Source organism: Eriocheir sinensis, chromosome 5, assembly GCF_024679095.1.
Source record: "Eriocheir sinensis breed Jianghai 21 chromosome 5, ASM2467909v1, whole genome shotgun sequence".
Lineage (NCBI taxonomy): Eukaryota > Metazoa > Arthropoda > Malacostraca > Decapoda > Varunidae > Eriocheir > Eriocheir sinensis.
The window spans coordinates 20168615-20195165 of record NC_066513.1 but is presented as its reverse complement, the minus strand read 5'-3'; the positions used below and the strand labels follow the sequence as shown (position 1 = coordinate 20195165).

Below are 26551 nucleotides of genomic sequence, written 5' to 3'. Positions count from 1 at the left end.
ATAAGTATATGCCCCCACCACCCTTATTTTATTGTTTATTCCCCGAAGTTGCCTGCTCTACAACACTGGTTATCAGCAATAGTGATGTGATGGAGTAGGAGGAGGAGGAAGAAAAAGAAAACAAAAATAATGAGAGGGAATTAAGAAACTGGACTTGATTAAAATACGTTGGAGCAATGAAGTAACGGAAATTAAGAAAAGGAAAACAAAAAAGGGGTTGAAGGGGGAAATAAATTAATGATCTACAAGGTATTAATACATTAATTATGAAGGATATACATGTATCCTTATATGATGCCTGCTTTACAAAAAAAAGGAATATAAGTTTAATTTCTATGCTTGAATGCCTTTTTTGTCAGGCATTGTTTTGGTATTATTGTAGCGTATGCCTTTACTCAGGAGAGACACGCCAGTCCTCGTCGACAGACCGACTTGGTCGGCTAGATTTCGATCGCCGATAGAGTCGGTCTGTCGGCTCCCTGCTACGGACCGCCTTTGGCAAAGGCCCGTGCTCCCTCGTGCAAGAGGGAGCAACCTTCCCCCCCTATACTCACCCCTCTCACCCAAAACAGGCTAGGGGGCCTGTGGTAATGCGGGGAATGCGGTGGGGAACACGAAATGCGTCGCAATCACAATCTTATAAGTAAGGACAAACATCATGCCTGCTGGGACGGGCTGTGCGGCGTGTCCAGCCCATTATCATGCAATACTTATTTGTGCCGTGACGGGCGGAGTCAACCAAGGCCGAGTCAACGCCGCGCCGCGAATGGCTTGATTACCTGCCATTGACAGGAGACGCAATACGAATCATTCCTCCACTGCTTAGTAATATCATCAAAACATCAAGGTCAACATTCTGTCAATCTACACACATATGCCAAAGCACAGACTACTCACCTCAGAGGCTGCAAACACAGGAGAGCAAACAGCCAGGCACCCCAAGAAAGGCCAGTCATCATGGCGGAAAACCTCCACCAACCTTCTCTTTTCATCCTCAGTTTCTTGTCAGTTCTCTCGTAAGTCCATCCCGAGCCGAGTATGTTCACCACTCACTTTGCTTGCATGACGTGATCCCCAAAGTCACCAAAACGTATTAAAACCATTGAATCACAGCCATGAACACTCTGCATGAGTAACACAGCCACTTATGGAGAGCTAGTGACACCGACTCCACGCACTTATGCCAGGTTATTGTACTCAGCATATTAAGAACATAAGAACGTAGGAGTCTGCAAGAGGCCGGTTAACGACTTAACGACAACTATAAATTAATCTAGTTATCGGGGTGGAGGAGAGTTTTTGGGTCAGAAATCAGTAAATATAAGAGGCTGAGTAAGACAATCTGGCAACGTTGGACTTCAGGTGTAAATCAGAGTAGCCAACTATACCTCAGTGATCTCTTTTTTTTATTATTAATTAATAAAGTGTGAACACACGATAACACACACACACACACACACACACACACACCGTAAGAATCTAAGAACAAAGCTTTATCAACACCATTCATGAAGTACTTACTAACAAGGTATCAACAGCAAGGCATAAAGGTAGGTTGGCAGTACTGTCGAGGGCGCCGCCGAGGATGACGTAATAACCAATGGACCAATCTACAGAGGGACGCCAGGTGCACCGACCAATCGCAGCTCACCTGCAGACCACGTGACCAAAGATGCTAATTCCTTTCATTTTTTTCATTTAACCTGCAACCATACATATGATAAACAGTTTGATTTCGCATGTATCATCACTTCCGTGGGCCATTCATTTTTTAAAAGGTCGTGGCAATCAAAGGGTAATAATAACACTGCTGAGTCGAGTATTTCTTAGATAACTTTATGAAAAAATAGGAGAAGCAGTCATGGCTATGTACAAAACGGTGCACGAATGATACACCTTCAGAAACGGTTACTGGGAGATAGCTGGAGCCTCGCTAAGAAGATGAGATCTTACCACTACTGGATATTACATAGATATAGGAAAATAACCAAGACTAAAATAGATATTTATCCGTATTTACATCATCAGGCAAAGACAGCAACGATCTCTTTCTCTCTGGGCTTATATTAGAAAAAGAAACTTGGATAAATGAAATTAACGATATATTTAAATGACATGAAATTTGGCAGCAGTTATCTAATAGCTGTTACACGTACGTCAACAGCTATGGAAATAAAATCCTATTTTTTTATTCCTTCATCTAACTACAGTGAGAAGATATTAATATGTCTGGACTATTCGCAGTTATGCATCATTGATCTGCTGCATTCACCGCTATGCATTCGTAGTTTTTAATGAAAGGTTTTGTGTTTGAATGCCAATGCTTGATCCAGGTTTCTGTTTCAACCCATACCTTTTTTTTTTTTTTCTGTGACCAATGAAGGACCATAAGTAGAAGGAGCGATCAAGAACGAGAGATTTCTATTGATTCGAACAGCAGCATATTCTGGACTCCAAAATTCGGAGTTATATAGATATGTATATTTTTTTTTCGACTTATATTTTCATGCCATCACAGATTTAAAGCATTAGGATTTTCGGTCAAGTGGAATTTGAACTAAAGGACCTTTACCGGAAAAAAAGTAAACGAAAACAGGGAAAAAAACTGTATAATGTAGAAAAGACACGAAAATACTCACTTTGTCCTCAATTCACTTAAAATTAATATATCCAATGGCACCATATTCTTCCGAAGGCTCCTTATGCTTTATTTAAGTATATATTCTTTCTCTATTCTTAGGGTATCATACTCTCGCTTCATTCTGTCATCCTCACACACTCTTACACCGCCTATCAAGAGCCCCCTTTCCTTTTTTAGGCATTTATTCAAGTTATTATAACCCAGTCATCCCTATCTCTGTCTCTCCATCTATCTATCTTTACCACTTTTAGTCTGCTCATCACTCGTCCTCCATATCATCTTCAATTTGACACTGTCACCCAGCTGTACATCATCACATTAAGCTTCCCTTCACATCACCCGTTGCGCCTTTGGGTTTGAGACCGGACGCCCTTTCGGGAACACTGGGGTTCGAACCGCTTCACTCGACATTTAACTCACTAGACCACTACGCCCTCCACCCAAGCACAACACTTTCATCCATATAGTCACCCCTTGAGAGAGAAATATAAAACACTATAACAGGGCTGCCTGCCATTGCTACACTACAAGATGAGAATATAAGAGCTACACACCATTGACACCACCCTACAACGGCTAGAGACAAGGGGCAGCACCAAGGCGTCCCCAGAGGTACTCCCCAACCCAGGGAATTTCTTCTTGACCAACTCTGTCCCCCATGGTGAAGCCTTGGTAAGAAGATGATTTCACCTTTATCACACAATTTCGTAAGGTTTACTTTTAATAGGGAAAGGTGTGTGTGTGTGTGTGTGTGTGTGTGTGTGTGTGTGTGTGTTCATTACATATATAGAGGTTTTCATGATAGTTGGTGTATGAAAATATGTCTGTATACTTACATATGTATATTACCACCAATGATAATATATTTTACTTCATAAATCTCTAAAATAATAACAGTAAACTTCCTCATCATACATTCTAAAGCATCTAATTTAGCGACGGTAAATAAAATGTAGTATATATTAGTATCATTCAAAAGATAAATTTGAGCTGTAATTATTCAGCTGTGTTTCTCGTTTCTAAGTGTCAGGTAAGGAATGCCATGTACTAGCTGTAGTATTGGCCTACATGATGTGTGTGTGTGTGTGTGTGTGTGTGTGTGTGTGTGTGTGTGTGTGTCAAGGAGATTGAGCAATATGCATCAATACAGTCAACATCATGGCCAGAGGAAGGCGGGCAGGGGACAACAGCAACACTCACCCCTAAGACAACAGGAATGCACCGCGTGACTCTCCTGCTCTCAATGACAGGAATATGTCCCAAAATGAGTTTATTTACGTTAGAATATGAAGTAGTCAATCGCTATATATATTATGAACTCAAATTTATGTATACCTTCTATTATCAAAGAGCAATGAATTTAATTACTGAAGCTGCATTTCAAGAATAAGCATGTATACTTAATTGTGCAAAGCAAAACCATAAGATTATATGAGGAGTGCTGGCAGTGAGGCCCCACCCTCTCTTTGTAACATTACATTGGCACATAGCCATTGCAGCATTAGTTGAAAAGGCAAAATAGAGAAAATGAAAAGTTCACTGCAGTACATCAGTGATGGTTTCAAGACAATTAGGAGACCTCTGAATAATAACCACATGAAAATAACATCTTTGATGAAGTTGAGATGATGATGTTCCATGGCTTTGACATGCTGGTTATAATATATAATAGTTACAGTATACAAAAAAATGAGTGTGAGGCTTATATGATGGGAAGAAAGAATGGGACAACAGGGACAAAAAGGCAGTTCCCTGCTGTGTTACTGTGCAATGGATGAAATGATTTGACTTTACATATCATCAAATGATCAATGTCTAAGATATAATACCACTCTTCATGAATATGAATAGATGCTGAGCTATCTAGTAAGGTATATTAGTAAAAGCACTAAATAGCATGCACATTCAACCATGTTGTGTTGTTCAAGCCTCATATCAGTTTACATATTTCAGCATGAAAGTGGACTCTGTTGCCTGATGACATGGTTCAACAGATCAAAGTTAAAACATACAAAGCAGAGATGAATATGTAAAAGTGTTGAGTATCAAGTTTTGGTGAGCTTCATATCTTACATTCTTTTCATTTGCACAGGACTGCACATGACACAGTAAAGGAAAAGCCCAAGACTTCCTTGACAAGTACAATCTCAGGAAGATATAAAGCTTGGAACTCAGAAGACGCACTGATAGCAAACTGTGCACTTGACTGAAGGGCCAATTCAGAGAAGTCCTGCCATGTTCACAGCCACTGATAATTAAAATGGAAAAAAACTTTGTGATCCCCACCCTACTGTCTTGATACAGAACTGTTTTTTTTTATTTTTTTTTAATATAATGAAATATATAAGAGCCTTTTGTGGAATGTATAGCAGGATATACATAAGCAAAAAGAGTCTTTTCTGAAAGCTTGATGAGGGCAATGAGGAAGGGAGTAATACATGAGTAAAAACTAGATGCCCATCAATTATAGAAAATTATGAAAGAACTGAATGTCATAAATTATCCAGGTTTCTTATTTTCTCACATTTTAACATGATCCTGATTCTCTTTGAGTCTGGGTAGGTCACAGAGCCACACTCCCCCGAGAGTGTCCACAACTTTTGCTAGAAAATAAATGGTATCATAAATAATAACCTCATATTCAACTTGTTCTTTCTTATGTAAATATAGCTGCAGAAAAAAAAGCGAACAGAAACAAAACTAAAAAGACTATCATGGGATGGGGGAGTGAGAGGACAGCAAAATAACACTTTGTGCAGGAGACTTAGTAGTACAGCTGAAGCATTTCTGGAAGCTAGTAACACATCGTCCACAAAGAGAATTGCTTGGTCACAGAAGTAGTCTTAATAATCTCTGAGAATAACTGATCAGCATCCAGTATGATGATAAAACCTTCCACTGTAGCCTACTGTCCTATATGTGAGGTGTACTGATTGATAGGAGTATGCATTATAGTAGCATGTTGTATGTGTGTGCAACAGTAGTAACAGTAGTAGTAGTGGTGGTATTAGTAACAGTGGTATTGGTACTGTAGTAGCAGAAGTAGTATTAGCACAGTAGTAGTACTTATAGAGTAGCAGAAGCAAGAGGTAGTCAAAGATATATGTTCTTTTTTTTATGATCAATATATTGTAGTGTTTCAAGTAAACTTTTTCCTGCTATCTTTATGCTATCTTATCATTGTTCTGTATAACACAAAGGACACACTCACTCATTCACTCACTCACTCACTTTCTCATATTTTCACTAAAGATGTGTATGTGTATGTGTGTGTGTGTGTGTGTGTGTGTGTACATAGAGAAAACTGCAGAATAGTACCACAATCACCTCTATTTTAATCAATTACATGAGTGCTTGTAGCTATATATTTGTCTATGTATGTGTGTATATGTATATATTGATGTATATGTAAAGTTTAGCTAAGAAAAGTTGTCATTTACAAATATATGGCATTATTAACAGCTTCCAAAGTGTTACATGTCAAAAACCGTCCTTCACCAGGGATATGTTGATGCAGCAGCCGCCAAAAATGTGCTGCTCACTAGTCAATAAGCTTCACCACTTTTAACCATTTCAGCATCCTCACGTCAGCATTGTTGTGGCCACACTCAAAGCCTATCGGCCGTAGGCAATGCACTTATCACACCCAAAAAAGCAAAGTTACGCTGGTAACAACAGTTCACTTTAGCCGACTTACAAGTGAACAGTCAATAAGTTAGAGATGAGATGCCCCATGAAAGCCATATACCTACAAAGGGCTGGAAAGGTAATTCTTTTAGCTATATGTGAGTTTCAGGTAAAAAAATCAAGATTCAGGCTTTCAATGTATGATACAATTGGTGGATTTCCGAGACACACCCCAAAACTTGCTAATTAGCGTTCCTAATCACCTATATCACAGATGTTCGATTGATGTCACATGCATATTCGACATTACAATTTTCAGCTTGTTACTCTCTAGAATTTTGGAGGACATATTTTAATACTGGCCAGCATTTTAGGTGTTCAGTATCAAGTCAAAGTTCAGTAAAAAAAAGTATTGAATTTTTGCAAGTAAACCCTTCGTTTCTACTGACTCTAATTACTATCAGAAAAGTTCAAGGTTCAGATAGTTCTACCAACACTATGACGAATTGCTCAAATGGAAATCAATATGCAAATAATCAATCAATCAATCAATTCAACAGGAAAACAAACAATGCACCTAACACTCCTGGTTGACACTCTTAGTTGGGTTGCCAAGATCTGGCGTAATGTACTCCGAGGGTTGAGCTGCACTACCGACATCCGACAAAGGGAAGAGGTTGTCGGGGAAGAACCAAGTCTGGAGTCTGTTTGTTGAGGCCACGGCAAGGTGAGACAGTGCCAGGTGGGGCATGGAGGCACTGGTGTTTGGGGAGGAACAGAGTGATCAGGCAATGTCTTTCCTCTTTATTCTTGAGTCTTTTTCTGTCATCTCACTCATGCATTAGGAAAGGGATGGCTGTCTCTTCATAGACAATGTTTGGCATTTCTCTTGGCAAAGTTATAAACCATTTCAAAACCATCTCACTTCACCTGTTTCATTCTGATGCCATGTGCATGAGGTATTGCTAATGCACTTTATCTCTGCACACCATCAAATAGGTAACAGGAGTCTACATAATCTCTTTACTGCACAGCAAACTTATCAAACAACAGGGGCTACAATATGATCTTTTATTGCTGCACAGATCAAGTGTCCTGTTCTTTACAGCCACTGATGAACATAATCCTTTTATCGCCACTCCATGTACTTTCTTTCACAGGCACTGCTACTGCTATAGTTTTCCACATCCACACCTGCACAGCTTTCTATAAATCTTTTAATAACCGTGCATTTATATCCTTCACCAGTCTTCACTGTATATCCTTCATCACTTCAGTACTGTTCCTGAGTTTCATATTCTTTGTTATCACTGCTGTATATCCTCCTCCATCCCTTGCCACCACCCGACTGAGTCACTGAGGCCTTATAACAGACAACAGACTTGGTTCTTCCAGCAGCTCAACGTGGACTATCCATCAGGGACCCTCGGCGGGGGATTGGGAGGCTCCAGCAGGTCACAGGCACCGTTCTCCTGGGCCGCCGCAATCTTGGACCACTTGGCCATGTTCTTCAGGGCTCCATCCCGCATTGGTGCCAACTTGGGGATCACCTTTGCTAGGCCCTGAGTGGAGGAACAGAGTGTATGATGAGTGTGATAAGATGTTAGAGCGATCAAAGAAATAATGAATTGGGGGAAAAGTCCAGGAAGAGGAAAAGTTTAGGAAAGCTGTCACGTGTTTGAGAAGAGGAGTAAATGGAAATTCTGTTTTGGAAACACATGCATTATATATCTTAGCATAATAACATCTGACAAGGTCACTAGTTGTAGTATTACGTTTCACTGGGGTGACAAATTAAGATGTATATATTTTGGCCACCTGCAATATTTCACCTATTTATTGTCTTTTCCATGAATAAGGAAGGTCAATACAAATACCTCAAAGAGTGGGAGACAAATGTCCTTGATCCAGCGCATCTGGAGGAGAGGAAGCTCATGTTTTCTGTCTCGGTCCATGAGTGCTGGGGGGGTGATTTTCAGTGTTGTTTTCTCAAGGTCACCTTGGTCGAAGAACTCTGAGGTCACCAGCTGAGCCACCCTGTGTGGACACAAACATTTTAATCATCTGCCAACAACAAAGTCTGCAAATTGATTTACCCACAAGGAGTATTATTTACATACCTCTCACTTTTATCCTTGCACTTAAATCTACATTGACTTTTATATATCTCTTACAACCTTTCATGTAAATGAAATCACACATCCCTGTCTTAAACCTATATCAACACCAGAGCTCACACTCATCTCCCCATTCAGGGCACAGAGGTACTCACATCCTTGTAAACAAAACTAATCTCTTTAAGTAGATGCCTTCCTACACCCTGTATTCTCAGGAAATTCCACAGAGACTTTCAGTTAACCCTGCCATAAACCTTCTAAAGGTTTATGAATGCCATAAACCTTCTAAAGGTTTATGAAAGTAGTAAGCTTCCTACCCTTCTCTAGTACACTTTCAAATATAATTTTCAGTGCAAATCCTAAGTCAAATATTCTTCTTTCAGTCCTAAAACATTTAAATACTGGCCTAAATATCCTCCAAATCTCCCTTCACTCACTTGAACTGTATATCCCAGGGCTTGGTGGAGGCAGCAATGTCACAGGCAGTCATGAGGAGGGAGCGGAGGAGGTCCCGGTGACTCCTGTTGGTCATATCAAACTGCCCTTCATTCACCAAGGAGAAGAACTGTGTTCGAACTCTGCAAGAGTGGACACAGTGAGGAAGGGGAAAGACAGAATGATGAAAGAAAAAAGGCAAGAACGTGAGGAATATGGAAACATGGAACTAAACCTACCAGGAAAAATGTAGTTATAAATATGATATACAGTTTCATTTAACTTTATTCATATGAATTAATATAGAGAAGTAAATATAACAGTAGCCAGCAGCAGCAGTGCCACAAACTCACTGGAAGTACACAGTGAGGTCAGTGGCCAGGATGGATGCCTTCAGAACATTCATGACCCTCGAGTACTGCGTCGACGACAGGTTGCTGAAGATGTTGTGCCCCTGTGGGAGGAACACAGGAATGAGACATCATAGGCCAAAGACAGGACCAACAGGAGAATTCATTGTAACACACACACACACACACACACACACACACACACACACACACACACACACACACACACACACACACAAAATATTAATTAGTTTTTATAAACATATAATATGAAAGAGAAAATAGGTAAATGGGCATTGCTAGTAGTTGTAGCTCTGGGTTAAGAATTCTGTACTGAACATTTATTCAGTATTCAAGATTTTAACTGAACTATAAGTTTATAAATAAAGTTACACTAAAACATCAGTCCTTTTTTTTTCCTTAACTTTAATTTTTACCCACCTCTTCATTCTGCCTCCTCCTTCCCCTTCTTTCCTTACCTCAGAGTTGAGGATCATCACTGCGTGGTTGAAGTGGTGCTGCTCCATGGTGTTCTGGGTGCCGTACAGCAGTGCCAGCGCTGACCCTGTCCTGAGGAGGGAGAAACAGGCAAAACTTTAGCTGGAGGTTTGTATCAGGTGTGTTTAATGCCAGTGTTGTGGACACCACAAGGTAACTAGAACTTTGAGAGTATTTTCATATATAGCTTGGGGATCAAACTCAGACCTACTAAAAAAAGTAAGTGACTGATATGGAAGAATCAATTGATAGTTGATTAGTTGGGCTTAAATTCAACCACGTCACTATTATAGTAGATTAATGTAAGAAAGTAAGAGGATGTTTAGAATAAGAAGTATTTAGGCCAGTAATACCAATCCTAAATAAAAAGATGAGAAAAATAATTACAGTAACAAAAGCATGTGAAGGAGTGACTCACTTTTCCTGGAAGGAGTTGTTGGTGCCGCGGTGGTCCAGGTCGTGACACAGACACCCGACAAACATGGCCAGGCACTCTACGTCCTCAAAGCTGGACATCAAATTGCAACTCTGGAGAGAAAAAAAGAGGAAAGTTAGGAGATATGCAAGCTGTTCCCATCACCATCTCAAGTTCCTTACTCACTAATGGGCCAGTGATGAAGACACCAATTTACAATACACCTCTAAAATATACCATTTCCCTTCTTTATTGCATCACCCAAGCCCCCTCTAGCTCCTCCCCTCTCCAGCCCAGACACCCACCTTCAGTAGAGCAAACATGTTGTGGGCAACGTTGAAGGCGTGGCGCCAGTTGTGGTAGGTGACGTTACGGTAGTTTCTCTTCACTGTGATGAGCCACCTCAGCAGGGTCTAAAGAGGGAGACAAGGAGTGAACAGTAAATCAATCATAGGCATTTGCATAACAAAGCCAACATTTATTTTAACTCAAGGAAATATAACCTTCATTGACAAACCTGCTATCCTGGTTCTCCTAATGTTGCTTCTTCTCTTGCACTTTTTCCTTTTCATAAACCTCAAACTCTTTCTTTGGCTCTTTAATGAAAAGCCTTCCATTTGCTCTTTCCCCTCCTCATTCTTCAGCCTCTTGAGCATGATCTTCATTCATATATAAAAATTCAATAGCAAGCCTCCTACCTTTTCTCCCTTCACCTACTGCTCTTCTTCTTTCATCTTTTCCCTCATTTCACCCATATCCCCTTCCCCCCTATCCCTTTTCAGCTTTATTAACATGCCCCCAACTGACCTTGTACTCTATCTTGAACCTGGAGGTCAGCCTGAGGTCGGAGAACATCCTGACGGCAGCGAGCACCATTTGGTCTTGCGAGAGGGAGAAGTCGTCAAAGGTTAGGGAACCCAGATTCCACTTGCTGGCCTCAGGAATGACCTCGCGCTGTGGAGAGAGAAGGTGAGTGAGTGAGGGAGGGAGTAAATAAATGAGTGAGTGAATAAGAGAGGGGGTGAGTAAGGGGGTGAAAAAGTGAGTGAGTGTAAAAAAGGGTAAAAGAATAAGTGAGTAAATTATGAGTGAGTGAGAGAGCAAGTTAGCAAAAAAGTGAGTGAATGAGTGAATAAGTGAAAGAATAAATGAAAGAAAAAATGAATAAGTGAATGAGTGAATGAGTAAAGTGAGTGATTGAGTGAATGAGTAAAGTTAGTGAGTGAGTAAAGGGTAAATTGATGAGTGCAGTTAAGAGAAGGGAAGATAGGGAAGACTAAAACAGAATAGCAATGAGGGAGTGTGAAGGGAAAGGAGAGAGAGAGAGAGAGAGGAGGAGATAAAAAGAGGGGAATCTATGAGAATAAGTTAAGTACGGAAGACTGAGGAGTGAGAGAGAGGGAGAGAAAGGGAGGCAAGGAAAACAGAGTGAGCGAGAGAGTAGGTGGAATAATGTAATAAAGAAGCAAGTGGTACTGAGAGAAGGAAGAAAGGATATAAAAAGAGTAAACTGAACAGAGGAAAGATGAAGTGAAGTGATCTGGAGGTGACGGATGAAGATGAAAACAGAGATATAGAGAAAAGTACGACATGATTAAATATGATTCCTGTCCTTCCCTGTTTACATGGCTAATGATAACTCTCTGCCTTGCACCTGTCACACTCACCTGGAGACTCAACACCTCGTCCGCAGAAGCCGTGGCGTGATATGACAAGACCTGAAGAAGAAGCAAAAGGAGAAAAATTTTACTGCACAACAATGCGATATACACAATGCAGGCCAGGTCAATACACAGCTAAAGGAGTGATGAATTAGCATGAAGGGTTTTGTTTATCATCCAGACCAGTGTATTTTTTTAAACAGTGGGAAACTAGCAGTGAGAAAAGGGAGAATAAAAACATGAATTGAGGCTACTAAAGAATAAAGAGGAAAAGAAAATTAAAAGGAGAAAAAAGTGTAAAGAAAATAAATCAATAATGAGCGAGATGAAGAGAAATAAAACAAAGGATGAAGGTGAAAAGTATATGGAACAGAAAGAGTAGTCAGACTAACAAAAGGAGAAATCAGGTAGTAACCAAGGAAAAGAAAAAACGAAAGCAAAACTATGAAAAAAAAGGAGAATGAAAGTACTTAAGATATATACAAGAAACTGATATAAAGAGAAACCAGGGAGAAGAAAAGAAAAACATAAAAAAAAAGGAGGAAGAAAATACTTAGGGTACATACAAGAGATGGATATTAGGAGACACCCACAAGGGCCAGCGTCATATGGTCCATTCTTACCTCAATGGCCACCTTCTGCCTGGCCATGGCCTTCTCCAGCTCGTTGTACATGAGGGTGTTGTTGATGCCCAGGCCACAAAAGATGGTGAAGGCCTGTCAGGAGAGGGATGAGAAATGAGCAGGAGAGAATAAAAGAACAAAGTAAAGGAGACAAAATGAGACGAGGAGACAAAAGGAATGGAGATGAGAAGAGAGGAGAGAAGAGACAGAAAGAAAAAGAGAGGAGACAAGAGGAGAGAGGAAAGAAAAGGAGAAAAGGAGAGGAGAGAAAAAAGATGAGAGGAGAGGAGAGGAGAAAAGAGAAGAGGAGAGAAAAAGAGAAGAGACAAAAAAGAGGAGATGAGAGGAGATAGCAGAGCAGAGAAGACCATGGCAGAAAAATAGATCAGAGGTGAGGATTGAGAGTAAATCAAGAGAAGAGGATAAGGGAAAGAAAGAGAGCATGAAATTGAACATGATATAGGTACTCCTCTATGTCATACTTCTAAGTAAATGTTTCTTTTAATACATTACAGCAATATAAGACTGATATTTTGTTAGCAGTCATATTCTACCTCACTCATTATGCCAACACTTATATATATATTACATTTTTCTCTAATTATTTCCCTCATTAACTCAAGCTTACCTCAAAAAGCTGCTCATCATTCTCATCAAAGGGTTGGCCGTTCAGCTTGTTAATGATCTTCGCCACACCTGTGAGAGAGTAGCACAGGTGAGGGACAGAAATGAGGGAAAATCTATGGAAAAAGGTAAAACAGCTGAGAAAAAAGTATATACAAATAATAAAAGAAGAGCAAAAGGAAGAGATGGCAAAAATGAACCGTAATAAGCAGATTCCAGGAATGGAGTCTTATCCTTCAACAGTCAGGAATTTTTTTCAGCAAATTTTCATTAGTGGGAAGTATTTTGCCAGCACAGTTTTTGAATAGGGGACTAATAACCATAGAAATACTACTTTTTAACCCCTATCTGTCTGTCTCCCTGTCTCCCTGCCTCTCTAATAGAAAGAAAGATTGCCTGTCTATATCTCTCTTTTTTTTTTATTATTTATCTGAGTCTGTCTAATTGTCTGTCTGTTTGTCTCCTCACCAACAATCTGAATTATCTGAGTTTGTTTGCTTGTATATTTATCTAATTTTCTGTCTACTTGTCTGTCTGTTTGTCTGCTTATATGTACGTCTATTTGTCTTTGCTGTTATTTGTCTGTCTACTTGTCTGTCTATTTCTCTGCTTGCCCATTTTTCTGTTGATTTTTCTGTCTATTAGTCTGTTTGTATTTCTATTTATTGATTTGTCTGTCTATATGTCTGTCTATTTGTCTGTCTACTTTTCAGTCTATGTCTAATTGTCTCCTCACCAATTATCTGGAAGTTCCTGTTTCGTATGGGCATCGCTAACATGGACCTCACGTTGCCTGCACTCCCCTTCTCCACCTCCAAACACTCGGCTATGTTAAGGTTCTCCCCTGTCGAGGCCACCTGCTCCGCCAAGTGAAGGAGGTGCTTGGCCATCTCACTCGAGCCCACCTGCTTGGCACTGAAAAAAGAAGAGGTAAAGATGAGGTGGGGTGAAGACGGGTAAAGAAAGAGGAGGAGGAGGTTATGTAAACTGGTAATGAGAAATGGAGAGAGAAAATAAGGCATGGAAAAGATGAAGGGAAAGAAAAACAGGGAAGGAGAAGGGAAGAAAGGAATCAGAAGGGAGAAGAGGTGAGGATGTGGTGAGATGAAGACAGGTGAGGAAAAAGGAGGAGGTTATGTAAAGTTGTTATGGGAATTCTAGGAAAAAAATCAAGGTAAGGAAAAGATGGAGAAGAGAAAAGAATGGGAAGAAGGGAGCAAAAAAATCAGACATGAGATGAGTAGGAAGGAAGAGATAATATATGCTGGTGATGAAAGAGATAGAAAGGGGAGTGGAAGAAGAAAAGGAGGGAAGATAAGACGAGAGAACAGTAAGGGAATGTAAGGAATAAGGAGGAAAGAAATCATACGGAAGACTGGTAAGGAAGAGATGATGATGATGATGAAAGAGATAGGAAGGGGAGTGGAAGAAGAAAAGGAGGGAAGATAAGATGAGAGAATAAAAAGGGAGAGGAAGGAATAGGGAGGAAATAAATCATAAGAAAGATTGGTGAGGAAAGGATTATGATGGTGATAGAAGGAATACAAAAACAAAACAAAAAAAGAACAGGGATAAGATAGAAGGGAAAAATGGAAAGGAAAAGAGTAAAGAATAGAGCAAGACAGGGAAGGAAAGGAACTGTAAGAAAAGAGGCAGGAAAGGAGGAAAGGCAGAGAGGGTGTGGGCAGTGAATGGAAAGAAAGAGATTGACCCCAAAGTGCACGAGTATAGTTGAAATGTAAAATGTTTGGACATGCATATTATATTCTAAAAGGTTTCTAAGTTTAATCAATTTAGTCTTCTATCTTGGTATATTTATTTTTGTAGGTATATTTTCAAAGCTTATTGCAGGTGATGATTAACCTGGTAGCTGCGGGGATCATGTTTCTTAAAGGCCCCTCCAAGCGAGAATAATGAGAAAAAATCATCACTCATGCAAACCATTTAATAATATATATCAACACATGAATGATCAGTTTATGCATCATCCATTTTGGGGGTTTATATCATGGCAAAAATTTGGTCCGTCGCTGCTACACGGCAAAGCCACAAATTTGGCCCGTCACTGGTACCAGGTTAAAATAGCTATTCCCTTGTCATTTATTTGCATGTCTTTAGGGAATCAAGTATCATATTCTACCTCATCATTTTTCATCAGTTCTCATCACCTTTACTGTACCACTGCCCTTTATCATTATCTTTCATCTTCACCTTTCATCACGACCACTGTCACTGCCATCACCATCACGTTACCTACCACTATATCGACCACCAACACCAACACCTCACCATCAGCACCATAACCCCCACCAGTCACCATAATATTATCCTTTACTTATTAACCTCTTGCATCACCATCACCACCAGTCATCACTTTTCATTCTCACCACTCACCACGAACACCATAACCACTACGTCACCATATTCTTACCACAATCAATCACCGTTACGTATTACCTCTTTTATCGTCACCGTCACTTTCAACACCATCTTCACCACCAGCACCACCATCATCACCACTTACTTGTTGGTGCTCTGGCCGGACACGGGACAGTTCAGCTCAAATATTCTGGAAAACTTCACATTCTGTTTCTGCATCACCAAGAGAGAGAAAAATATATAAGTAATCATCAAAAAGAAATATAAGTGTATATGAAAAATTTATATTAATATAAAATGATGAGAGTGAGATAGAGAGAATTTACAATTAAGAGAGAGAGAGAGAGAGAGAGAGAGAGAGAGAGAGAGAGAGAGAGAGAGAGAGAGAGAGAGAGAGAGAGAGAGAGAGAGAGAGAGAGAGAGAGAGAGAGAGAGAGAGAGAGAGAGAGAGAGAGAGAGAGAGAGAGAGAGAGAGAGAGAGAGAGAGAGAGAGAGAGAGAGAGAGAGAGAGAGAGAGAGAGAGAGAGAGAGAGAGAGAGAGAGAGAGAGAGAGAGAGAGAGAGAGAGAGAGAGAGAGAGAGAGAGAGAGAGAGAGAGAGAGAGAGAGAGAGAGAGAGAGAGAGAGAGAAATAAAAATGAATTAAGATAAGAAACGAAATGAGAACGACGGAAGGAAGAGTGGAGAGTAAAAAAAAATAAAGATAAGAGAAGGAGGAGGAGGAGGAGGAGTGGACAAGGGAATGGGCTGGGAAAGATCAGGAATGGGAACAAGGTTTGGAGAGAGCAAGGAGTAAATGTAAGGGCTTGGAAAAGGCAGGGAAAGAGCAGTGAGGGGGGGGGGGGGGCAGGTATGGGAAGAACAGGGAGATAAAACGGGCGTGGAGATTTCAGGGTGATAACAAGGAGATGGGAACAAGGCTTGGAGAGGGGAGGGAGGGAAAACTGGGCTTGGAGAGGGAAGGGAGGGGAAAAAAATGGGCTTGGAGAGGGCAGAGGGAAAATATGGGCTTGGAGAGGGCAGAGAAGGAAAAAAAATGGGCTTGGAGAGGGCAGGAGGAGAGCAGGGTGAGAGGAAAAGGGCTAGAAGAAAACAGGGAGAGTATGAATGAGCGTGGAGGCAGCAGGGAGAGAGGGAATGGACAGGGAGAGCTAAAGGGAGGAGAGAAATGGACAGGAAGAGCTCAGGACTTGGGTAGACGGGCTTGGGCTGGGCAGGGAGAGAGGATGGAGGCGAAACAGGACTCTCATCATCATCATTATCACGTGGTTGAGTGGAGGAGGAGATTGTCATGCAAGTTTACTTTTAATATTTTATACACGAGCAGGTGAGCTAATCCCTGGAAGAAAGAACAACAGTGATATAGCGCTGATTACTCTCACTACGATGACCATTACGTGTGTGTGTGGGTGTGTGTAAGTGTGTCTTGAGGGGAAAAAAACCCGCATCACGTTATATATGCAGTCGAAAGGAAAAACAAGCAAGCAAACAGAAAACACACACATACACACACACGCTACTGATGCCGTGCTTGTCCTGATGGCTAAGTAAAAAAGTATTCTTCACAAACGTAAATGCAGAACACAAACACAAACACACATTACACCATGCACGTACGACTTAATTACAAGCCTGAAAAAAAAAACACACAAACAAGCCAACGTTATGCAAAGAAACAAACACTTCTTACTCGTTCCCAACACAGACGATACAGCCGGAAGACACAACAGACACGTACCTTTAACAGCCAAGGGACGGAAGACACGACCGAATACAGCACACACAACAGACAGATAAATTTAGATAGATAGATAGATAGAGAGAGAGAGAGAGAGAGAGAGAGAGAGAGAGAGAGAGAGAGAGAGAGAGAGAGAGAGAGAGAGAGAGAGAGAGAGAGAGAGAGAGAGAGAGAGAGAGAGAGAGAGAGAGAGAGAGAGAGAGAGAGAGAGAGAGAGAGAGAGAGAGAGAGAGAGAGAGAGTGTTACTTGGTAGTAGGAGCGGAACGAGAGAAAGGAAAGTAAAGAAAGAAAAAAAAAAAGAGGATGACGCCTTGAGAGAGAGAGAGAGAGAGAGAGAGAGAGAGAGAGAGAGAGAGAGAGAGAGAGAGAGAGAGAGAGAGAGAGAGAGAGAGAGAGAGAGAGAGAGAGAGAGAGAGAGAGAGAGAGATAAGGTAAGCATTCTTAAGCCGAACCTTACCTCGCGCCAAGCTGGGACACATCACACAAGCTTTAGTATATTCAGACACACGGGGCAGGGAAGCTTTGCACTGCGGGGGCTTTATTTTTTAGGTCAGACTTAAAGCTTTTCAGACGCAATTAATCCTCTCAGAAAATTTCCCTGCGCGCTGAGAGGATGCAAAACGGAGGAGCAAAATGGCGCAGCGACGTAAAGCAACCACAAGGCGAAGAAAAAAAAGGAAAAAAAAAAAGGAAAAAAAGTAAGACAGCTCAGCAACAGTACATGAGGAAAAAAGGAAAGAAATACACGAACTAAAATGAGCGGAAAGAGGCGATGTAAAAGTGAAGATAACGAAGGGAAGTCGTTGTACACAGGAACAGTCAGCGACGTTGGCAAATAAGACGGAAACTTAATTAACGAAACAACGGAGAAAAGCGGGGTTTTAGTTTGGCTTCATAAGAGAAAGAGAGAAAGATGGAGAGAAGGGCGAGGGAAAGAAAAGATGGAAGAAAGGCAGGAAGGAAGGAAGGAAGGTAGAAATGGCGGAGAGGAAGAAAGAAGGACGGAATGTAAAGAAATAACTGAGAAAGGAAAGGAATGAGAAAGGAAGAAACAGAAGTGGCAAGGGAAGGAAGGAAGGAAGGAATGGAAGGAAGGAATAGAAGAAAGAGAGGGAAGGAAAGGAAAGAAGAAAGGAAGGAAGGAAGGAAAGAAGGAAGAAAAGAAGAAAGAGATAAATAAAAAAAATAATTAAGGAAGGAAGGAAGGAAGGAAAGGCGAGATGAAAGGAGGCAAGGAAGGAATAAAAGAAAGGAAAAAGAAGTGTAATGGAGGAAAACTGACCTTGAGAGAGAGAGAGAGAGAGAGAGAGAGAGAGAGAGAGAGAGAGAGAGAGAGAGAGAGAGAGAGAGAATGAATGTACCCTATCACTTGGAGGGAGAGCAAGAGTTATAGTGAAAACCGACTGAACAAAAACTGAAAATGTACACACTCTTCCCCTTCTGACTCCCCTCCCTTCACTCCCTTCACAAGCTCTGTCTCCTCTCTTCTCTTCCCAGAATTCATCTCTTTTCATCTCTCATGCTCTTTCTTTCAAATTGTCTTCTCCCTTCTCTCCAATTTTCTCTCATCTTCCCTCCTCTCTCTCACTCTTTCCTCTCCTCCCTCCCTAACTCCTATCCCTTTTGTTCCTCTCTTCCTACTTTCTCTCGTTTCCCCTTTTCCCAGAACTCATCTCTTTTCATCTCCCAAGGTTTCTTTTCTAGCTTAAATTCTCCTATCACTTATCCTCTCTCTCTCCTCTCCTTCCTCCCCCTTCCTCCCCTCTCTTCCTCCTCTCAAGTTCTTTCATTGTTTCTCCCCTCATTTCTCTCTCTTTCATCTCCTTCCTCCCCCTTTCTGCCCTTCCCTCAGTCCCTCTCTTCCTCCTCTCACAAGGTCTCTCCTCTCTCCTTTCCTCTTTCTAGAACTCATCTCTTATCATATCCCTATCTTTCTCTTTTCCATTATCTCTTTGTCTCTTTCCAGTTTTCTTTCATCTCTTTCCTACTTTTTTCCTCTTCTCCCTCCCCTTCTCCCCTCCCTTCAGTTCTTCTCTCCCTTCTCTCACAAGCTCTTTTTCTTCTTTCCTCTTCCTTAAACTCATCCCTTTGCATCTCCCCAATTTTTTTCTTTCTCCGTTATCTTCTCTCCTCTCTTTTCTCCTCTCGTACCTTTTCTCTTCACTCTTACCTTTCTCCTTTCCCCTTTCCCCTCTTCAGGTTTCCCCTTCATTTCTCTCGTCTCCTCTCTCCTGCTTTTCGCCTCATTAGCTCTTTAACCTCTTCTCATTTCCACTGTCTTTCCCTTCTCTTTCTTTCCCTTCCTTTCCTTTCCCTCCCCTTCCTTACTCTACCCTTTCCCCCCTTTCCTACCATTCCCGTCTTATCCCTTTTCTACTCTTCCTTACCCTTCCCTTCCCTTCCCTTCCCTTCCCTTCCCTACTTTTCCCTACTTAGCACCAACCTTCCCTCCCCTACCCTTCCCTTTTCTTCCCTTCCCTACTCTGCCCTGTCCTTCCCTTCCTTGCCCCTCCCCTCCCTTCCCCCCCTTCCCTTCCCTTCCCTTCCCTTCCCTTCCCCACTCCTCCCTACTTAACACCAACCTTCCCTCCCCTACCCTTCCCTTCTCTTCCCTTCCCTACTCTGCCCTGTCCTTCCCTTCCTTGCCCTTCCCCTCCCTTCCCTTCCCTTCCCTTCCCTTCACGACCCTTCACACTCATGGCCGGGTCACCTTGCCTGCAGACGCTAGTGAAGTATCCAACATCTCTTGACCACGCCCTCCGGTTGGCACGCTTTTGACGTCATTTGGCACTTTGGGTGGAAGAGGCGGCAGCAAGGGCGGTGGAGGTGGAGGCGGTGGTTGCAGGCGGGTCATATGCAGGCGCGGTGGTTGGAGGAGCAGTATCGGCGGTGGAGGCGGTGGAGGAGGTGGACGCGGCTTCGATTCCCTGACCTTGTTGTTCCGCGTGGTCACTTGCGCCATGACCTTGTTGACGGTGGACATGGGAGGGGGGGAGAGAGGGGTGTCTGTCTCGCGCCGCACCACCACCCAGCCTTGGCCCTCCTCCCCTCCTTCACTGCCCCCTCCTCCCCCTCCTCCGCCTCCTCCACCTCCACCTCCTCCTGTTAGTCCTCCGCCTACTACTCCTCCGGGCTGGTCTCCCTCCTGCCAGGTTATATCACCACATCACCTACCTGGGGTGCACGTGTGTGTGTGTGTGTGTGTGTGTGTTCATTGAGTATACACATGTGTTGCTACACGTGTAATACAACTTTGATAATGTGTGCACCAAAGGTTGTTTTCGACCGACTCCATTACTGCTGCTGACAATGTTATCACTAAAATGACCACCACTGCTATTACTGCTACTGCTGCTGCTGCTTCTACTTCTCCTCCTCCTCTTACTACTACTACTACTACTATTACTACTACAACTATTACTACTACTACTTCTACCAAAACTACCACTTTCACAACTATTACTACTACTACCACTACTGAATATATTACACACTAAGAAAACTCTAACAAGAAAACACATTACTAATACTACAACTATCAGACATCAACAACTACAAACTCTCTATATTGAATGACAAAATACATTCTGTCGGTTGTGTGGACAGCATTCATAACACATGCTTGAGTGGTGGTGGTGGTGGTGGTGGGGTTGGAAGTGGAGGGTAATCTACTGTAAAGGGGGTGGGAGGGGATAATACTGAGGGGGGTGGGGAAGGGTCATTAGGGTGGCAACATGCTGGAACGAAACTGCTGTGATACTACTGTGGAAGATTAAAACACATCCTACGCACACGAAGAATAAAGTCAAGAGAAAAAAAATGTTGACCTCTAAAATTCACACGGAAATACATATTGAGAAAAAAAACTACTGGAAAGAAACAACTATAAAAACACGACTAAATTTGGCCAACAATTCACACACACGGAGAGATAAAGGAAAATGTTGCCCGAGAAGATTCACATAAAAGTACTTAATGAAAAACGCTGGAAAAGAAACAACTATAAAAAGAATACTAAAGTTAACCCACACTTGACACATAAGAAAAAGTAATGGTGAAAATGTTGGCCTAGAAGATTCACCTGTAAGTCTTTAATTAACGGCTACTTAAAGGGAAGGAACAGGTGAGCGTGGCAGGCAGGTAAAGTGATTAACGTGGGAGAGTATTCCCTGAAGAGACACCTGGCCTCACTAATTACTCCCAGACACTCGCCCGCGCTACCTGGTGAGAATGTTCCCTTCCCGTACCCAGGCGAACAGGTGGAGGACCCGGATAAGGTGCACGAGAGCAACCATTAGTCAGACAAAGGCGCACAAGGCAGCCAGTTACGAGCCAATCACGCAAAACGCCACTGACATCACCTAACATCAGGAAACGTTTATAAAGTTCAGGTGCGTGGAAGTCAAGTCAAGGAGAAAGGAAATCGAGGAAGAAAGAAGAGGGGGAGGGACTGGCTGTTAAGAAAGAGAGGACAAAGGAAATATGGGAATGGAAATAAAGAAAGACAAAGGAACGAGAATGGAGATGGGAGAGAGGGGGATGTTAGGCCGGGGAATAAGGAGAAAGGAGATAGAGGAGGAAAGAAGAGAAGAGGGGGGAGGGAGTGAGACTGTTTGGTTGGGTTATTAAAGAGAGGAAAAGGGGAATATGGGAATGGAAAATGAAGGTAAGGAAGGGAGAGGGGGCTGTCAGGAGGAGTTTAAAGGCAGAAAGAATAGGAACAAGGGGAAGGAAAAGAAAGTGGGAGACATTGGAGAAGGGTAGGAGACGGAGATCAGGGGAGGAGATAGAGAGGAAGAGGAGGAAGGAAGGGAAAAACGGAGGATGAGGTGGTAGGGAGGAAAGATGTTAAAGTGCAGATAGAGTGTGAGGAAAGGGAAGGAAAGGAGAAAAGGGAGATACGACTGTCGGGTAGTAACGTCTATTCTGACCCAATCACGCTACACAAGACTGACATTTCTTATCTTCTTATTAGCAAAGGAACATGGAACATTTTTTTTAACGGCGAAGGAAACAGCTCAAGGGCAATAAAAAAGGAATAAAACAACGGAGAGAGGACATTATGAGATGGATACTGAGACTTGATACTGTAATAGAGGGAATTGGTCCGCCTTCTCAACACCATCACAGACTTTTTACTCTATATGATAACTTCCCGGAATTAAATATCGATAAATACCTGAAATTATGATTAACTTTTACTCGGCCTTATAAAAACAAATTAACAATAAAAAGCTTCCTTACGTTGAACCATTTTAAAGCTGGATTTTGTGACTTTTTTGAATTTGATAATAAAAAGCTGGAATTAATATGATGTTTGATATATATATTTTTTCTTTTCTGCGTCCCCTGAAATCCTATTAATTAAGAGTCAATGAAGAATGTCCGTAGTTAATTTCACAGGTAATTTAGGGCGCACAAATGTTCATATATATTAAAAGTTTGAGACACATGGCTATTGGGCTGGAGAAAATCTGCGGTAATCGTGCGCATTATTTCATTAGTTGCAGGAAAGCGCGTTGGAATAATTATCCTAAAAAGCAAATCACGAATTACCGAAGAATGAAACACAATTAAATAAATCGGAAGTTTTCTAATCACGCTAATTTTGCTTGATAATTATTTGTTTTTTATTGGATACTGCGAGCTGAGGCACATTTTACCCCCTTCCTCCTTCCCACATTCTCCCTCTCCTCCTCCCGTCTCCTTCCTCCCCTTCCTCTCTATCTCCTCCCTTACCTCTGTCCTCCCTCCTTGCTCCCGTGTCTCCTTTGCTGTGAGTCTAGGTATTTCTCTCTACACTTTCCTCCTTCCCACCTCTCTCCAACCTCTTCCCTCCCTTCTTCCTCTCCTTTCTCTCTATCTCCTCCATTCATCTCTGCCCTCCTACCTTCTTCTGTGTTTCTCCCACTTCCTCTTTTTCTTCCCCTTGTTCCCATTCTTTCCGCACTTTAGCCACTTTTCTCCCTCCCACTTCACGCCCCTTTCCACCCCCTCCTTCCTCCATTTCTCTCTATCTCCTCCCTTTCTCCCGTGTCTCCCACTTCCTCTCTTTTTCTTTCCCTTGTTCCCATTCTCTCTGCCCTCTAAGCCTCACGTGACAGCCCCCTCTCCTTCCCTACCTCATTTTCCATTCCCATATTTTCTTTTTCCTCTTCTTCGTGCCGCCCCTCCCCGGCCTCTATTCTTCTTTCTTCCTCTATTTCCTTTCTTCTTAATCCCCAGCCTGACATCCCCCTCTCTCCCATCTCCATTCTTGTTTCTTTACCTTCCTTTATTTCCATTTTCCCCCAGATTGCCATCCCCTCTCACCCTCTTCCCATTCTCCTCTCTTTTATTCCCCATTCCTTTCCTCATTCTGTTTTTAATCCCCACCTGACAGCCTCTCTTTCTTCCTCCCGTGTCCTTTTTCCTTACTCTGTTTTCTTCCTCTCACCTTCACCCTAAAAATCTAATTCTCTGTTTTCTCTCTCACCTCCCCCTTGTTTCCTCTTTCCATTACCTCCCCTCCACTACACATTACCGCCTTACCTCCCTTCCTCTCTCCTTCACCCTCTTCCCTCCTTCCTCTCTCTCACCTACCTCCCTCCCCCTCTCCCCGGTCACACCACGCCAAAACTGAACGCAAACAAGTCCACAAACTGCTCCCAACATTTGCTCGCAGCTGCCACCAAGAGACTTCAGGGAGTTTTACTGAGGATAGACGCGCCTCCTGTTGTTATTCTAGATCCCCCTAACCCCCTTCTCTCTCTCTCTCTCTCTCTCTCTCTCTCTCTCTCTCTAACACCCTAAAGCCATTATTCCCGCCATCCGTAACATCCTACCGCAGAATCTTCCTCTCTAACACTGTCTCCTTACTCCTTTAATTCCTTCTTCTCTCTCTCTCTCTCCCTCCTTACTCAACACCCTATCCCTTTCTTAATTAATACATTCATCCTTACTTCTATCCTTCCTCCCTCTTTCCCTCTTTACACAACGTCCTGTCTCTTTCCCTCTCTAACACTATCTCCTCCTTACTCCTTCCTCTCCATCTTCACTCATTACCGAAATCCTATCCCCCCTTTTCTCCCTCCCTCATTACACAGCTCCCTCATTTCTCTCCTTCCTTCTTCACACAACGCACCGCCCCTTCCCCTCCCTCATTCCTCTCTAACGCTATCTCCCTCCTCCTTACTCCTTCCTCTCCACCTTCACTCATTACCGAACTCCCTTCCCCCCTTTTCTCCTTCCCTCATTACACAACTTCCTCATTTCTCTCCTTCCTTCTTTCCACAACGCCCCGCCCCTTTCCCTCCCTTATTCTTTACACAACATCGCTTTCCTTTCCTCCCTCCCTCCCTAGCACTCCACGAAGTCCCTCCCTCCCCCCCTCACCCTCACCTCGCTGCCGTCCTCCAACAGCATCACGGCGGCACGCTCGCACTTGAGGAGCCGCTGTGCCCGCTGCAGCGTCTTGAGGATCACGTTTTCGATCGACGTCTGCTCCTCGAACAAATCGTGCACCACCTCCAGCAGACTCTGATGGGGGAGAAAGGTGGAACTATGAGGGAAATGAGAAATATGTGCTCGTAAACCTGAAGAAATTATAAAAAAATAATATACATTAATATCGCATGGGCGCCTTTAACCCCTATCACAAAGAAAGAAAAAATCAGAAAGAATTTGAGAAAAGATCATGCCCGTACCTCTTAAGACTAACACTCACTGTATATTGTTTTCTGCTCAAGCTCATCCGTTTGCTGTCCATCTTCATAATGTAAGAGTTAACCAGTACCCTCGTTCCTTCATCCCATTCATTGGTGAACACTAAAACAGCCTTCCTTCGTTTAAATTTCGTCCTCATACGGTTTGAATACTTTCAAGAACAGCTTATTAAGATACTTCTCCGATCTTATTTTACTACGCATTTTTTTTATAACTTTTTTTTGTTTTGTTGGGGCAGCACTTTTATACACGTACCCTTGGGTGCTTCCTTTAGTGTAAAAAATGAATGCTGAGAAAAAAAAATATGCTCGTAAGCCTCGAAGACAGTATAGCCACTGAAGAGAGGAAAGTAGTTACGTAACACTCCAGTAACCTCGTTCACAATGTAAAAAAAAAAAAAGCTCGTAACCTTCACGCGGCATTACCGTAGGGAGTAATGTACATAACGTCATACGCCCATAACCGTTATCGTAATAAAAGAACACATGAGAAAAAAATGTCCATTACCCTTGAGCAACAGCATCGAAAATTACATTATGAATACCGCGCACGTCTTTCTTTTTTTTTTCTGAGCTATCGCTGCTCTGGTACTTGCGTAGCAGAGCCCCGAAAAAAATATTAAGCGGCTCGAGAAAAAAGACCGGAATAGGATGAAAAAAAATTACGAATACATGAATTAAGAAGAAAAAGAAAAAAAGATATAACGATAAGGAAAACATTTTCACACAATCGTCAAACTAAATTCTTAACACTATTTAAAAAAAAAATGATATTGGAACACTAAAACTTTCTCTACAGGTAGTAGGGTACGCTCTAAAATCATTACCGACAGGGCGATTGACTGATTGAATGGTGCAGTTTGTCACAAAACACAATAAAGGAGAAAAGAGTAACCCATTTCAAATTCCAATAATTTCTACCAAAAATAGCACCACGTAATCAATTGCAGTTTTCGTGACCACCAAAAGCACCGTCTCCATCCATCTCATGCGGACAAGACACGTTGGCGGTGCTGCAAATAAAAGCCTCGTCATGCACCACCTCACAATGACACACTCTTAAGCATTTCGGCGCCCAAGCACACATATCTGACTTGGCTTTCGTGGGAGTTGTGAGCATTTACAGGGGTACTTTTATGACCCCGGTGGTAGTTTGACCTTTCTTTTGTACCAAGAACCTAAAAAAACACTCAAGAGGACCCGACCGCCCTCCGCTGCGGCCTTTGAAGATAGTTGATGTGGGAGTTGGGAGCGTCCAAGAATACCGATCGATGTCCCGTCCAATACAGATCTTGGTCCCGTCAATACGACAAAATCCGGTGGAGCTATCTCGCCGGGACGTCACGAGGGGCGATAAGACGACGATAAAAACCGGTTGGCGAGGCGGGAAATGATTTGTTCTATTTACTCTTTCTCGGAGGCGCGTCACGGCCTCAAGAAATGATGGGAAAATAACGGAGGAAAATTGCCCGCCGCCCCCTCCACCCCCGCCTTCGTCTCGTCCACGCCCCGCCCCCGCTCCTGCTGCTGCCGCCTCTCCGTGAAGACAAAAGTGGGAGGATAAAAACTTTGCGTGTGGGGGAGGAGGCGGACCACGAAGGGTAAAATGAGCAGACCTAAATTTAGCGTGGGAGGGAGGACGAGAACACCGTTGCCAGATTATCGTACTCAGAGCATAGTATTTGCCGGTTTCTGACGCCTAACTATTACCAAGAAACATCAGGATCTAACTCTTTTAACG

General features: G+C 42.4%; 1 protein-coding gene across 2 annotated transcripts in view; it reads right to left on the bottom strand.

Annotated features, from left to right (window-relative positions):
* Positions 1 to 4534: 4534 nt before the first annotated feature.
* The window catches only part of LOC126985068 (dual 3',5'-cyclic-AMP and -GMP phosphodiesterase 11A-like), a 191903-nt gene continuing 169886 nt past the window's right edge, over positions 4535 to 26551 (bottom strand). The window contains exons 10-24 of one of the 2 annotated variants that reach the window (XM_050839444.1): positions 24488 to 24625; positions 19818 to 20252; positions 15516 to 15583; positions 13728 to 13906; positions 12996 to 13063; positions 12368 to 12460; positions 11751 to 11801; positions 10891 to 11037; positions 10389 to 10496; positions 10087 to 10196; positions 9650 to 9740; positions 9174 to 9274; positions 8823 to 8963; positions 8146 to 8305; positions 4535 to 7830 (exon numbers count right to left, since the gene is read on the bottom strand). In XM_050839444.1, the coding sequence (XP_050695401.1) occupies positions 7678 to 7830; positions 8146 to 8305; positions 8823 to 8963; positions 9174 to 9274; positions 9650 to 9740; positions 10087 to 10196; positions 10389 to 10496; positions 10891 to 11037; positions 11751 to 11801; positions 12368 to 12460; positions 12996 to 13063; positions 13728 to 13906; positions 15516 to 15583; positions 19818 to 20252; positions 24488 to 24625 (2043 nt within the window). In that variant the 3' untranslated portion in view covers positions 4535 to 7677. The remainder of the gene's footprint in view (positions 7831 to 8145; positions 8306 to 8822; positions 8964 to 9173; positions 9275 to 9649; positions 9741 to 10086; positions 10197 to 10388; positions 10497 to 10890; positions 11038 to 11750; positions 11802 to 12367; positions 12461 to 12995; positions 13064 to 13727; positions 13907 to 15515; positions 15584 to 19817; positions 20253 to 24487; positions 24626 to 26551) is intronic. The other variant, XM_050839455.1, reaches the window with a different exon arrangement.